General features: G+C 39.0%; 1 protein-coding gene across 1 annotated transcript in view; it reads right to left on the reverse strand.

Moving 5' to 3' along the window:
* LOC135291116 (leukemia inhibitory factor receptor-like) overlaps positions 1–14,134 on the reverse strand; it is a 33,852-nt gene extending 19,718 nt beyond the window's left edge. The window contains exons 1-8 of the mRNA XM_064405123.1: positions 14,030–14,134; positions 13,746–13,796; positions 11,129–11,240; positions 7,710–7,876; positions 6,521–6,660; positions 1,751–1,892; positions 1,528–1,610; positions 246–456 (exon numbers count right to left, since the gene is read on the reverse strand). Of these exons, the coding sequence (XP_064261193.1) occupies positions 246–456; positions 1,528–1,610; positions 1,751–1,892; positions 6,521–6,660; positions 7,710–7,876; positions 11,129–11,240; positions 13,746–13,796; positions 14,030–14,072 (949 nt within the window). The 5' untranslated portion in view covers positions 14,073–14,134. The remainder of the gene's footprint in view (positions 1–245; positions 457–1,527; positions 1,611–1,750; positions 1,893–6,520; positions 6,661–7,709; positions 7,877–11,128; positions 11,241–13,745; positions 13,797–14,029) is intronic.
* Positions 14,135–15,173: the final 1,039 nt, after the last annotated feature.

Raw genomic sequence — 15,173 nt, forward strand, 5'->3', positions numbered from 1 at the left:
CACATGGTACTTTCTCTAGCTTGACAAAGAAAGAAGTGCTAAAATGAATATTACATTGCTAGTCTGTTAACTTCTACTGAAGCATCTTCTTAAGAAACAATTCGGACTCCTAGTATGTAAAATATTAGCTTAATATATGTTAAATAGAATGCTTTCACCTATCCCAAAATCTGTGAAAAAGTAACCTTAGAGATTGGTCATAAAACTTCCCCACCATTATTGTGAATAGGTGATAAGGTAAATACCTGCTACAGAGAATTCTGGGACAATGTAGACAGCTCGTGGAGATTCTCCTGCTTCATTATAGGCAGAAATGTTAAGTCTATAGTAAGCCATGGAGAGATTAACAAGAATTTTTCTGTCTTTGAGAGAGATGTGATTGGGTGGGTGGTTGCAACTGTTGGGTATTCTTTCCACATTAACGAAATATCCAAGGACATGCTCACTTTGTGCTACCTAGCAAGAGGAAAAACATTATCATTCTATAAGTGCTGTTATGTCCCACGCAGAAAATCAAGAGGAATTTAATTTTATAAATAAAATGTAGTCTTTAATGATGGGGATAAAATCATCCTGTTTTAATTAGGTCATTGAGAATCAATAAAGCAAAACATTTCCTTAAAATTAAGAGCATGCTTAAATTGAGAGGATTTGAGCACACAATTAAGAATTTTCCTTAATTGAGATCTTAGTTATGTGTATGCAATTAGTAATAACATCAGTGATGCATCTGTAACATTCTCTACATTTCAGTGGAACATATTCCTCATTTTCAGGAACTTGAAAGTTAATGAGAGGTGTTTAATTGAAATTTATGCCTCTGGATATCCTCATCTTCTAAGGCTTGATTAGGTATCTTTAAAGACAAATGCTAGCAATTATGCTACAAATTTGGAATGTGTTCAATATCCATTGGTAGAAATTCCTCGTGGTGGTACACTCATTATTTTACTGTACTAATCTTAATAAGAGATTGGAAAATGAGTGCACAGAAATGGAAATTACTGCAATATAGACAGAAACTAAATACATGAAGGCCTGTGAATACTTCAAGGATTATTTCTAAAATCAAGATTATCTGTTATTTCTGGCACAAAATTAATAGTGTAGATATCATGAAGCTGTGAGGCTGGGTTATCTTAATGAAATAATTGGATACTTTTGGAGTAACATAGGAAGACATTTACTATTTTAAAAGGCAGATACACATATCTTGTGAGAAATTTCAGATTAAGCTGGAAGCTCTTAAAATAAAAACATGTTTTTCTCTGGAAAAGAAGGGAAGTTTTAGTAATTTTTTTGAGAATACAAATTGATATACTTTTTCCCTGTAAGTTTCTAGCTCCTAAATCATCAACATACAGATGCAATTAATTTTGCAGCAAGTATACAATATTCAGTGCCTTTTGCCTATCAAGTATAGACTCAATACAATGAGAAAGTCTGGTTTTCCCTGCAATGTAAGAAATAAATATACACATATAAGCATATACAACAGAAGGTACCCAGACTCGAAGTGAACCTTACCTCCCACTTCAGAAGAACACTTCTTCTTCCTGGAGAGACTTGTGTAGTTACATTATATGATATTCTTGGCTTGTTCATGAGTTCTGGTAGACATGGAAAAAGATGGAGACATGCACTCAAATGCATAATTCTGATGTTCATCTTTATGTCATTAATATGACACAAAATTTGGAAAGGCCTTTACATTCATACTTACTACCTGTAAGTAGTACATTTTACTTACTGTGAGGGACCAAAATCTCCTTGCCCCAAACGCAGACACAGTTGAGACCATCCTTGGTTATGCATCTGAGCTGAACAATGTATGAAGACATAGCATTTAAATTTGAAATGGTGACATTGAAAACATTGCTTCCTACAGGCACCTAAAAAAAAATCATTTATGTAACAGTAATAAAACATTATCTTATATTAACTGTTTTCTCAGACTAAGACCAGTCTTCTGACTCAGCTGAAAGCAGAGGTTCCTGTCATCAAATAGGAATTATTGCACATTTTAGTCAAGGTATTTTCATTCTTTCAAGGTAACACCCTGTTTTTCATGAACTTGTTCTGCTCACTCAAGACAGTAAGTAGCCTGGTCTAAATATTACTTTTTAAATCAATTCTACATTAAATATACTGAAAAATAAAAAATTTATTAACTCTGAGACTCGTTAGCTTCTCAAGAACAAGAATTCAAGGGAAAACTAAGCACTAAAAATATTTTATTTTTAAAAGTGTCATTATGTCTGAACAGATCCACATGGCTGTTGTCTTAAACAGGGTTGAATGTGTGGCTGCCTGCATGCCTTGGCACTGCAGAAGAGATTTGCATCTGCAACTGATGATGGCACTGGAGCTCCAATAACTGTTCAGGGAATGGAGTTTTTCTTGAAACAAAGACACCACCCATGTCTAAGGAAAACCCTGAGCTGAAAAATACAGAGAAAATAAGAGAAAATGCAATAGGAAACTGTTGTTATCGCTTAAAGTTTTCCCTAAAACCCCCTGAAAACAACAAAGCCTCACTGTTAGGTGAGCAGCTCTTCTCCTTGAATTTCTGCAGTACTTTACTTTTTAGTAAGTTAATTAATTAATTTCTGTGGGAGTGGGCTCACCTCCCTCTCCTCCACTTCCCCTCCATCCTGACCTTTATTTCCTGATTAAGTGATAACCACTATCAGCAGTCATATTAGATGTGTCTGGACCAGCACCTTGCTAAAAATCGATTCAAGGCAGACATAACATGAAAGACAAGGGCTGATTTTAGCAGTTCATCCACTACTCATAGTGCTGGTTAAGATTCAACTCAAGTCAACTTTGGAAGAAACTAATATTTGAAGACAGCATGCATATATGTCTTTAAGTGTCTCATCTTACCCTTTAAGTAGTGGATAGCCCACAGCCTCTTGAGCTCTCCAGCACAACAGTGGGATATACAATGGCATCTCTTGAGTAAGGACACTTCTTAACTTCTGAAGAAGTTAATCCTCAGGGATGAGAGAGTATTCATCTCATCAGATACTTGATAAGTGAATTGGAAATTAATACACTGAAAATTTTAAATCTCAAGTGATACAAGGGATTGATTGTGCACGTACAATCCTTTAGATATAAACTGTTGGCCAGGTCTGGATCCAGAAGCAACTAGACTCGCAGAAGGTCTGAGAAGCATTTTAGAATGCAAGGGGAGCTTTCTTTAACTATCATGACCCAATTAAAATGTCTCCCTCATAGTTCTGTCTGACTCTATTCTCTGTGAAGTAATCAAGTGCTCCTTGCCATCTACTCCTGTCAAACCACTGTCACATTTACTATTGTGACTATTATTTGGTTGCAAAAAACTCCCACTACCCACAATATTACAGAAAGACTCCAAACAAGAGGGAAGTGGAATGGATTAAAACCCAAATGTTAAATTACATTACATGTACATTCATCGAACTCTTGATAAACACTAGCTTTATACATCCTCTGTGCATGTATGGCCATACTCATTTATTCATCTGCAAGCTTAGCCTATGTTTATACTACTCGGAAGAGATCACAGCCTAAACTCATAGCATCAGCTGGGACCTGGGAGATCATGTATATTCATGACCTGTAGTCTTCACTCATTTGTGTCACCCAGTGTGGATGCCTGTACTAGTCCCCCACAGCACTCATGTGAATCTTCCATCTCCCCTGTCTCCAAAACCTGCAGGGCAGGCATGCATTCATACTTCTCTTAACCTTCTGTTCTTCCACGTGCCAGACTGTCTGCACGTCAGTTCCTACCTATTGCACTACTGGGTGAGCTATGCATGGCTGCCCTAGGATGGGCTAGGACCAAGTGTATGCAAGTGAGTGAGGGGACCTTTCCAAGACCTGAATGTTCTCTGCACTGAAATGAAGCATTTCTTACATGGGCATCTCAAAGTGGCTATTTAGCCTCTTCTGAAGTGGCTAAATAAACCAGCAGTCAGCTACAAGAGAAATGGGAACAGTCTTCTGAGACACGAGGAAGAACAAGGGAGATTTTTGTAGTAAAAAGGAAGCAAAGAGGCTCCTAGGTAAGCAGAATTTCCCAAGAAGTGGAGACTGTTGTTATTTAAACAGTTTTCTTCTTTTCCTTGATAAATGCATATTTAAAACCTGATTAACACATATAAAAATAACAGAGCTTGAAAAACAGACAATTTCAGGGACTTAGTGATACAAATCATACACACATGCCTGCCTGCTGGAGAAGCCTTTGCTTGATATGCTGGATGGGAAGGAGCAGGATAAGCAGCCATTGCTGCCACATGCAGACATTATTGAAATTATGACTAATTTTCCATCTCCTGTGTATTCCCTTTAGTTTTGTACTGCCCTGTTATCCTGCCATATTGCATGTCCTAAAATGCAGCTGGAACTGATCTTGTATCCCACAACATCCTTCTCTCCAAATTGGATAGTGATGGATTTGATGGGTAAACTGTGATGTGGATTGGGAAGTAGTTGGACTGTCATATCCAGAGGGTAGTGGAGCATGGCTCAGAATCCCAGTGGACATCAGTGACAAGATGTGTCCATCAGGGCTTCATAGTGGGTGTGACCATTGTTATTTAATAACTTCAGTAATGACTTAAAGGGGTCAAGTGAATTTGGCTCTGTGAATTTGCAGATGACCCTAGGCTGAGTGGTGCTTGCAGGCTGGGATGCCATCCAGAGAGACCTGGACAGGTTTCAGAGGTGGACTATAGGAACCACAAGACCTGCTGCTGCTGAACCTGGGTCAGAGCAAGCCTGGCACCAGCACAGGCTGGGATGGACAGATCACAGCAGCCCTGCCCAGAAGGACCTGGGGGTGCTGGTGGCTGAGAGGCTGGACATGAGCCAGCCATGGGCACTCCCAGCCCAGAGAGCCACACGTGTGCTGGGCTGCATCCAGAGCAGGGTGGGCAGCAGGGCAGGGAGGGGATTCTGCCCCTCTGCTCTGCTCTGCTCAGACCCCACCTGCAGGGCTGCAGCAGCTCTGGGGTTGTTGCCAAACAGTCCTGTAAGAAGATATCTATGCAGCAGTGGAGGAAAGTGATAGAAATCCTTTTAAATTTAGCAAATAGAGCACGACCCCTATATTCATTGTTAATGTTTCATTTTGTACATACAGTGCTTAGTACAAATACCAGAGATTAATGTGGCCATGTGCTAACTCTCTACATCTGTGACTAATAAACTTGTTCCAGTTAATGCTTTCTTGTTTACTTCTATCAGTAATATCTCAGTTTTGAGAACAAGGACTGTATGTCAGAGCAAAGAATGATAAGAGAAGTACATTATGACCTGATGACATATTTGAGATACTCCCAAGGAGAAAAGATTCGTCAGAAGATCTGGAACCATATCCAAACAAGAGTAAATAATCAACATATATGCATGTTTTCAGGAAACATGAAAATACAATAGTTTCAGGAATTTAACCTGGTCTCTGAGGTTACTGGGCATGTATGCTTTGAAGATAACTAGCCCTGCATTCAACACTGCTACTGAAATAATGTTAGTCTAACAAATATGATGGAGAGTTTATTTCCCAATTTTCAGGGACAGGGTCCCCAGCAGGACATGGATCTGTTGGGATGAATCAAAAGGAGGGCCACAAAATCAGTGGGATGGAGTACCTCTACTGTGAGGAAAGGCTGGGAGAATTGGGATTGTTGACTCTGGAAAAGACAAGGCTTTGGGGAGGTGTTATTGTTGCCTTCCAGTACCTTAAGAGAACTTAGAGGAAAGATGGGGCAAGACTATTCACAAGATCATGTAGTGACAAGACAAGGGGCCAATGGGTGTAGATTGAAAGAGGGTTGGTTTAAGTGAGGTATCAGGAAGAAACTCTTCACTGTGAGGGTGGTGAGGCACTGGAACAGGGCAGCTGTGGATGTTCCATCTCTGGAAGTGTTCCAGGCCAGTTTGGATGGGGCATCCTTTTCTACTAGAGTGTGGCCCTGCATATGGCAGGGCTGGTTGGAACTAGGCTGGTTGGAACCTTCTAACCCAAACCATTCTATGGTTCTATGACAGTATTACAGGGAAATTATTTCTCTTCTTTTCAAAGAAGAAAATATGGAATACTTGCACAAACCTAAAGTGCATAAAGTATGATATAATACTTTGAAAAACACAGCAACCTGATCTCTAATCTGTTTAAAAATATAATAATACCAGCTAAAAGCAATATTGTAAATCACTGAAAGTATGATTTGGATCTGAGTTTACATGGAATTTCTGGTTTTCAGCTTTTGCATTACTGGTAGGTTAATAAACCAGATAACATGATATTTTATTTTACTTTGTTTAAAGCTACTGTTCCTTCTTTCTGAAACATTTCATTATTTGTTAGAACCAAACTAAGGTGCCTTAGTGGAATCTGCCTACAAAATGACTCCTTGCTACGCCACCTTGCAATTCTTGTTCTGCATATAACATGTGCAGCTGAGCTGACATTGGAGCACCTTATATTCTCATGAGATTGTCATCTGGAAGTACTTACCAGTGTCCATGGAGCTGATTCTGTGAGTGCCTCTCTGTATCTCAGCTCATATGGTGTACGAGCTGTGGGCAGGTCCCACTTTATTATCACTTGGTTTGTGATCTGATAAGCATTTATGTCAGATGGTGACAAGCACTTTCCTAAAATGGGGGAGATACAGTTGTTAAAAACACAAGAGAAGCAGGAAAACTTTGGTAATTACATCTGTTGAGTGAGGTCTATAAAAATTAAAAGACTCGGCACAAAATACTGAATGCTGTGAGACTTCAAAACACCATGGAAATTAATAATTACTAAATCTTTATGACGTCAACAAAATGCAGTTGTTCCTCTCGCCTTTCTTTTGTGAATGCTTTTACTGATTTCAGGAACACTCTTTTTCTAAGCAGTTACTATTCTGCGTGAGGCTGAAAGGCAAAATTAAAATGTCAAGAGTATCTGTAATCATGGGTAGCATAAAAAATATCCAAAATATCTTTAAATTTCAGTAAGTACAAATATACTTTCATCTTGCTCTCCAATAAACACAATGTGGCCAAAAGTCTTCAGTAAAGATTATACTATTGATAATTTGGGTTGTACTAGTAGTAACTCCCAGCAGAGAAACATTGTTTTTTCTTGGACCATTATTAGTCTGAGCAGGTGAAGTTTTGAGAAGTTCTTAGCATCAGTTCAGTGACCAGATATGTAGGGAATCTTTAAATAAACATTTAAAGGGCCTAATAAATAGAGCTATTTTAAAAATAACTTTCTTTTATAACTGCGTAATGTGTAAGTAGTCTCAGAAAATAGTTGAATTTTAAAAAGGTTTCTCAAAATCCTAATGCCCTATATCCTTAGGTACACAGTGCTGAGTCAATCTGTTCTTTGCAAATCAATACAAAGAAATTCAGAAAGCCACCAAAGAGAGCACAGAAAGCTGGTTAAGTATCGTACACAAATGTTACAATATATTTTTCTGGATGTAAATATTAAATATTCCAGCAAAATATTTAAAGTAAAGCTCTCTTCCCATAAAACATGATAGGCTTCTATTATAAACTTCATTCAGGAAAGTCAGACTGCATCTTAGCTCTCTGAATCAGTAAAAATAAGAGGATTGTTTTGGGAGCTGAAATTTTGGAAATAATCTTTACAGAATACAGCTTTAGCTGGGCACTGCAGAACACAACTTGTGAAGATGCTTTACCTGCTTTGCTTGGTAAAACTGAGATGTTCTTTCCTTTTGCACAGGTGTCATGGGCATAATTCACTGCTATCCAAACGGTTGCAAATCTCTCAATGTAGAGATTCTTTCGTTCTATTGTGATGGAAGGTGATGATGTATTTCGCTGAAAAAGTTTTCGTATTTTGTTCCTTCAGAGAAAAGGAAGCAGAATGAAAAACATTTTATTGGATTATAGTTATTTGTTCCTCCCTGCCCAAGAAAGCAAAATTATAGCAATTGATATCTTTCCAGATACTCCTATACATAATTCCACACCTGAAAATCTTGAAGGTTTACCTTGAGCAGCTTGAAACATCAAGATTAATTCATGCACCTCAGTAACCCTAGCAAATTTAAATATGTAAATCTTTGTGTGGTGGAGAACTGTTGAATTCCTTAAACTTTTAAGGCGTAGCATGGTACAACAAGATCTGTATGACCTTTTGTACTTACAGTGGGATATATAGAACATTTTCAAGGTATAAAATTAGGTTAGAAATGGTTATAAGAGGCCTCGCCTCTTATAACAGGGGCACCCAATTCCTTTTGAACAGCAAAATTTCCCAGTTGCATGAATCTAAATTACCATAAAGTTATGAAAAGCCTCCTATGAGTTATATGCCTATCTTCTGACTTGTGTTCCTGAAAATCATCAGAGTTTGATGGAGATATTTAAATGTCACCTGAGTCCTCAGCTCTGTAGATTTCTCCTGGTGTACCTAATATAGACAACACAGGAAGTCCAAGGGTTATAATGCCTTACATACAACTTTGCTACCTATTTTTTTTTTTTTTTTTGTCTCTCTCATTAGTCTCTGCCACACACAGGACAGATATTTCCAAGGTTGAAACTGCGCAAGTACAGTGTTCTTAAAGAGAGGGAACTAGCATACTAATTGCCTAGCTATGCATTTCAAGTATTAAATTACACACATCATGATTCAATGTTTAATACCTGAGAAAAACTACTTGAAGGTTTTCCTGTCTTCTGCTTCAGGCTAGTTGTGAATCAGCCATTAAAACTTCAAAGAATGATTTCAAATTCTTAGTCGGAATTTTTCTGTGGGAGTGTTTATCTTTAATCTTATTCTTCCTGACAACTTAATCACAAAGAGCAAGGACAAGGAACTATTACAACATCAAACTGATGTTACATGCAGGAAGGGGTGATACCCTCTTAAAAGCAGGGTAAAAGACCTCTCACTGGTGGGTTTTTTCCTTTTCTTTTAACCCAATACAGAAGTAGATAGTAAGTTTGTCTTCAAGACCACTGGGTGGAAGCTTAGGAGACTGAGGTTAAAACCTGACTCTGACTTGGAAACACCTCTGCCAGGGAATTGTCTCTCTCTTCCCCCACTACATCCTTTTTCATTCTTTTATCTGCCTTGTCTGTTCATGGCATCAACCCTGCAGCCTGGGAACAGAAAAGTCTGGTTTTGGCTTACAACTTTAAGAGCAAGTAACTTAAAAGTATTTCAACTGATAATATCTCTTCAGAAACAGAGCTGTTTCATGGATGTTTCTGCGCTTCCAAAAAATTGGTATTCCTTCAAGTTCCAAGAGGCAAGACAGCAAATGCAGTGGAATTTTGAGCTTATTGCAAATCGGTGCCTGCTTCTACCTCCAGTGAGAAAATATTGAAGGTGATGGGGGCAGTAATCTCAGCCTTGAGGTGGTTGCTTTGCTCCTGTGCAATGTAAAGATGATCATCCTGGGGAATTTCCCAGTGTGGTGACATTTTCTTAGCTTTAGGAGATGTTTCTAACCACAGCTCATTTTTAATGACAAGGGGTGGTTATGTGGCAAAACAATCAGCAGTGAATATCAGAATTTACCTATGGTATATGGTGCTGTACTCTACGTACCCCATGATACGGTCTCATAGCAAAGATCATGTCTTCTGATCTCACATTTCTATTTCTGAACAGGCCCCTAATCTCATGGGAGATTCCAAAAATCTAGATATAAAATGAGGAAATTCAATTTTGTAATGCAGCTGCAACTGAAGATACTGTATTTGAGGTAATCAGTTCAAAATTAAGCCTACAAGTTCATTCCATCTGTTAAACCACTTCTTGATAATTCAGAATTACCAGAAATTATGCTACATCTGACATCTCCTTGGGTACATGCTATAGCAAAATACATAGTACATAAAATAAAAGCTTAGTGTCTGTTTATGTTTGACTATTTTGTTGGGTTCTTTTTTTTTTTTACCTTAAATACATCTGTGTTGAATAGTCAATAAAAGTCAATAGCTGCAAATAAAGGTAATTGAGTAAGCTGATCATTGGCAATAATAATTTAAACAGTGTGTTGGAGGCATGGTAAGATGTATAATGACTTTATATTGGGTTTGCATGACAAGGTTTTGGGAGCAAGGGAGCAAATTGCTACAGAGGTGGCTTCCATGAGAAGCTGCAATAAGCTTTCCCCACATACAACAAAGCCAGTTCTAGCTGACTTCAGGACAGAGCCGCTGCTGGCCGAGGCTGAGCCCATCAGCCACGGTGGTAGCGCCCTGGGATAATGCATTTAAAAGAGGGAAAAACTGCTGCACAACAGCGGCTGGCAGAGAGGAATGAGAATGTGTGGGAGCAGCCCACATTGCAGCAGGTTTGCAGCGCTTGTGAACACACAAGGGACCTGCTTTGGAGCACGCTGCTCTGGATGGGCTGGCACCCCATGGAAGGGACATACACTGGAGCAGTTAATGAAGAAATTAATGCAGCTAATGCAGCCCCACAGGAAGCATTCCTGTTGGAGGAGTTAATCATGGACTGTGGGAGTTCATGTCTCCTGTGGGAAGATTCCCATGCTGGACCATCAGGAAGAGTCAGAAGAGAAAGAAGTGACAGACACAAGATGTGATGGACTGACCAAATCCCATTTCCCATCCCCCCACAATGTTGGGGTGGAGGAGGCAGAGAATTCAGTTAAGCCCAACAAGAAGAAAAGCATGCGAATGGCAGGGCAGAGAAAGGGAAGGTGTTCCAAGTTTTAGCTGTATTTCTCATTACTCTACTCTGATTTGAATGTTAATAAATTAAATTCATTTTCCCAGGTCAGGTTTGTTTTGCCCATGACAGTAACTGCTGAGAGATCTCTTCCTGTTCTTATCTCAACCCATAATCCTTTGTCATATTTTCTCTGCCCTGTTGGGCTGAGGAGGGGAGGAACAGAACAGCTTTTGTGAGGTCTAGCCAAAATCAACCCACCACTCTCTTACCAAGCTCTTACAAATCAATAGCTATTGATGAGAGATGATTAAAAATATTGACTAGCCTTGTGTAACAACCTCTAAAATGATGAAACACACTGGAGCAAAACTCTGCCAGATGGGAACCACATCTAACAGCAATAAGAGCTTTTTGTTTTCTGAGATAACTTTTCAGACTTACCATTTTAGGTATACAGTATAATTAACTGTATTTGCAGCACTAGGTACTGGCAGCCAGGTACAGGTTAGATCCTCACTTAATTCTTTGTAACACACCAATTCATTGTCCCAGTCTGAAAGATGAAAACATGTGCAGTGGAAAAGGGCTATACAGGCAACCATTAACTGACTCAAAGGGACTATGACTAATGAAACCAAGCACAAACAAGGCTAGAACTAGTTGACAAGACCCCAGAAGTACTTCAAAACCATCAACCTCTCTCTGAAGTTCAGAACTATACATTATTGCTGGGTTAAACCAATATTATTTTTAAACTGCTAGCTTTATAAAGAATGCATTAAAAAACAGGATGGGCATAAATTTATGTATAAAATTACTTGTTATTAATTTTTAAAAGAGAAATATGGGGATTTTTTGCAACTGAACATACCCTTTTTCAGTTTATGTGAGAGTAAGCACTGATGACATTATTAAAGGAACTTGTCTTTTGTGTTTAGTGATTAAGTTTGTGCCAGTATTTCAAAAATCTCTTAAAAATATACTAATGACAAAATATGACCATTGTTCTTCTTTTGTTTTGTGTCTTAATCATCAAACTATTAATTAAGAAGAATCAGTCATGGCATCTCAAAGTCCTTTGAAAAGGACTCCAATTTTTTGTTGTTGTTCAGAAAAGTAGACAAGGATCTCAACAGGAATGGGATGCTTAAGGTGAATTTTTCCTGATTAATAGAGTCACACGTGCTTCACACCTCTTAGTTCCAACAAGTTGCCAATAGGCCTATCAATCTTGAATAAGAAATGTTTTCCTATGTGATAAGTAAATATGAACCTGTCTGAAGCTGGTGTTGTAGCATAATTACGGTATCTCATAACCTAGGTTATGAGTTAAAAAATCAGTTCTCTTTTCCTCATTTCTTCCTACAACCTGAGTTACAAAATATCCTCGTCATTCTTTTAATCATTGAGATGACAAATGCATATTGAAGCTAAAAGGTGTTTTGGAAAAAGGCGTGTGTCAAATGAGTATGGCACTGACTTTAATACCCTCACCTTATGTCACTTCTTTTCTCGTACTAAATAAATAATGTTTTTCTAATAAATTATGCTGCATCAGTTCAGGTGTATACAGGTTCCTTTCAGGAAGGTGAACATCATGTCTTCCTTATTCCCATAGCAATGTGAAACATTAGAGAATTCTTTGTTTTTCTAGACTGGCCACCAAACCACATCTTGGCCTCCTCGCTCATGAACATGATGTCTGTCAACAGCAGGGAAAACAGCAACAGTTCTCAAATTCTTCTGTTTTACTCTGAATTAAACCTTACACTTCCTTGGTGTCTATTGTTGTTTTGAAGAAACACCTGAAAACAAAATCTTTTTGGAACTGCTGTAATACTTTTTGTCAATACATTGGTAATATACTGCTCCTGACACTATCTGAAATAAGAGTTCTATTAACTCAGATCCACATGGTGTCTACCATGTTGCAGACCTGCCTCTGTTTACAGAGGAACAGTGGTTGTTTCTCATGCTCTAAGTTTTGCAAAATCCCCCTGGTCTTTCTCTACCAGATTATGGTATTAAAGCAGACAAAGGAAAAATAGTAGATTTTGTGTGTGGAAATAGTGTATTAGCTTGGCTAACACCCCAAAGCATCCTCCCCCTCCCAATATACTGAAGTCCTACATTACTTTTTCCAGATGAATATAATGAATCTTGCACACTTTTATTTTCACTTTTCCTGTTTGTGAATATTATGCACATGCGCATTAATTTTTATTCTAGTGCTTTCTTTGTTCTATTGTACTGCTCCACCTAAACAGGTATATTATTAATTCTTCCCAGGCCTAGCATAGTACCAGACCTGTATCATGACTGTGCTCCAAGAGCTATGTAAAGAAAGAAAAAAAATTTCATTACTCTAAAGAAACACAGTTCAATTTCTCCACTTAAAAAAAAACCAAAATTCAAACCAACAAACAAACCCCAAACCACCTACCTTTAATTTTTTTCACTGTAGAACTTTCTGTTTTTCTTCCTGAGCGTCTGGTTTTCTCACTAATGATTTAGTAGAGCTTAGTCTGTCAGGTTAATTGCAAGGACTAGAAAATTATCCATGGCTAATTTCAGAAGAACATAGTCCCCCTGCAGATGTCTTGCCCAGTGTCATTGTGTACTCAACAACCTGTCATCTCTGCTGTGTCTGTTAACAAGTGGGATGTTCCTGCCCACACTAAATCCAGCACAAAGTACATCAGATGACCACCCACTGCTCTGTAATACTCTCTGTCAAAATGTGTTGCACTGTTCCTTCTCGCCATCATCAGTAATTTCCCAGTTAAACGGAAAGCAGAGATATCCATCACACATAAACATTAGAGGACCCGTGGTCCTTAGGAGCGGCAGCTTTGGGATGTGCTGGCTGGGCTTTCACCCACAGCGCGCTGGTTGGCCCGGGCGCCCTGCCCTCACGCAGACACACCTGCCCGTGCTGCTCTGACCGGGCTTTTCCTTTGGGAAAGGCGGGCGTGCTTTGGGGGCGATGCTGCAGCGCCGGCCGCAGCCGCCAGCAGCGCCCGGCGGAGCCCGCGCCGGGACCGAGCGTTCCACCCACCTGGCAGCTGCCGGCAGAACGGAGAGTCCCAGTCTGTGCAGCGGCAGGCGTCTGGGGAGCACAAAGAGGAAGGGGGAGGGAAAAAAATAATAAATAAAAAAGGAATTGTTGGTCAAGACAGCCACAAAATAAATAGGAAAAATGTTGCTTGCGGTCGCTTCTCCTACTCACAGAATTTAATTTGGTCGTGATTTTTTTTGTTCATGCAGCCTCATCCTTGAGTAGCATTAAGGAGTTTTACTGTTCATAAGCGGCAGTAAGCTGTGCAGTATATGAAAACTCACCTCTAACAAGTAAAAAGATAGCTGCTAGCAGAGAGTTCTTCATCTTCTCTGTAAAGAAGCATAATGATTACAATCAACATTACGCTGTCTTCAGTCTATTTTCACACTTCCTTTTCAAACTTCCTATTCATTCTAACACCTATCCTGCTACTGGCTGAACACAAGTAAATTTATCAATGACAATGGGAAGAACACTTGAGTTCTGTGTTATTAAACATACTTACAAGATCCTAAAAATCCTTCTGGAAAACAGGAACTCTCCACCCTGGTTTTTATAAGCACTCACAGTGAGATTCTTGATGGTGTCTGCAGTATCAGCAGTGCAAACTGAATTAAGCTTAGGTACTTCTAACTCCTTTGAAGACCCTAAGTGTCACTGCAAATTAGAGATATTCATATGAGTAAAAAGGAAGTCAAGGTGTTTGACTGAGTCTAACATGAATTATTGTATACTGTAGAAATAATAGCAGCAGAAGACCCTAACTTGTCCTCACTTTCTGACTTCTTTTATCTTTCAGTGTAATTTCCCTACCTCAAAGATGCTGTATCTACATTTCTGGCACCTGCACCGGGGCCCTAATACAGATAAAAGTCACCATAGCTGTAAATCAGATATTTGCTCCACACTATTAATTCAGAGAACATTCTGAACATAGAAGCCAGCAGAGACGTAACAGCTGTTCCTCTTACAGCAGTAAAGGGAAATTTTCAGAAAATTTTGCTACTGTGGAAAATTTCCCTTCTGGGCTTAGACAGCTGCTATCAGAGATTGGATCCAGACTTACCTGGAGATAGGCAAATTATTAATTTATCTTGACAACCATGGTAAATTTCAGGTTGAGTATTGAATAGAAAAAAATATCTGTTTAAAATTAATCACTTTCCTAAAGAGAGAGGCATGCTCCTCAGCATGGTCTGCTGTAGGAGTGGGTGACTAATGCATCAACCATGTCTTGTCAGATTTTATGACACACAGTCATGAAAGGCAAGTGATCAAGGAATTCTGAGTGCTACAGGGGTTTTTCCAGTCATGAATTCATCGGCCTTGGGACTAAGCTCTAAAATGCTGAGGGGTAGCAGATACAATGTTTGCATGCAGGACCACAGCCGCTGTTATCTGAGAGATCCAAAAATTTGCCTTAGC

This window comes from Passer domesticus, chromosome Z (genome assembly GCF_036417665.1).
Source record: "Passer domesticus isolate bPasDom1 chromosome Z, bPasDom1.hap1, whole genome shotgun sequence".
NCBI classification, from domain to species: domain Eukaryota; kingdom Metazoa; phylum Chordata; class Aves; order Passeriformes; family Passeridae; genus Passer; species Passer domesticus.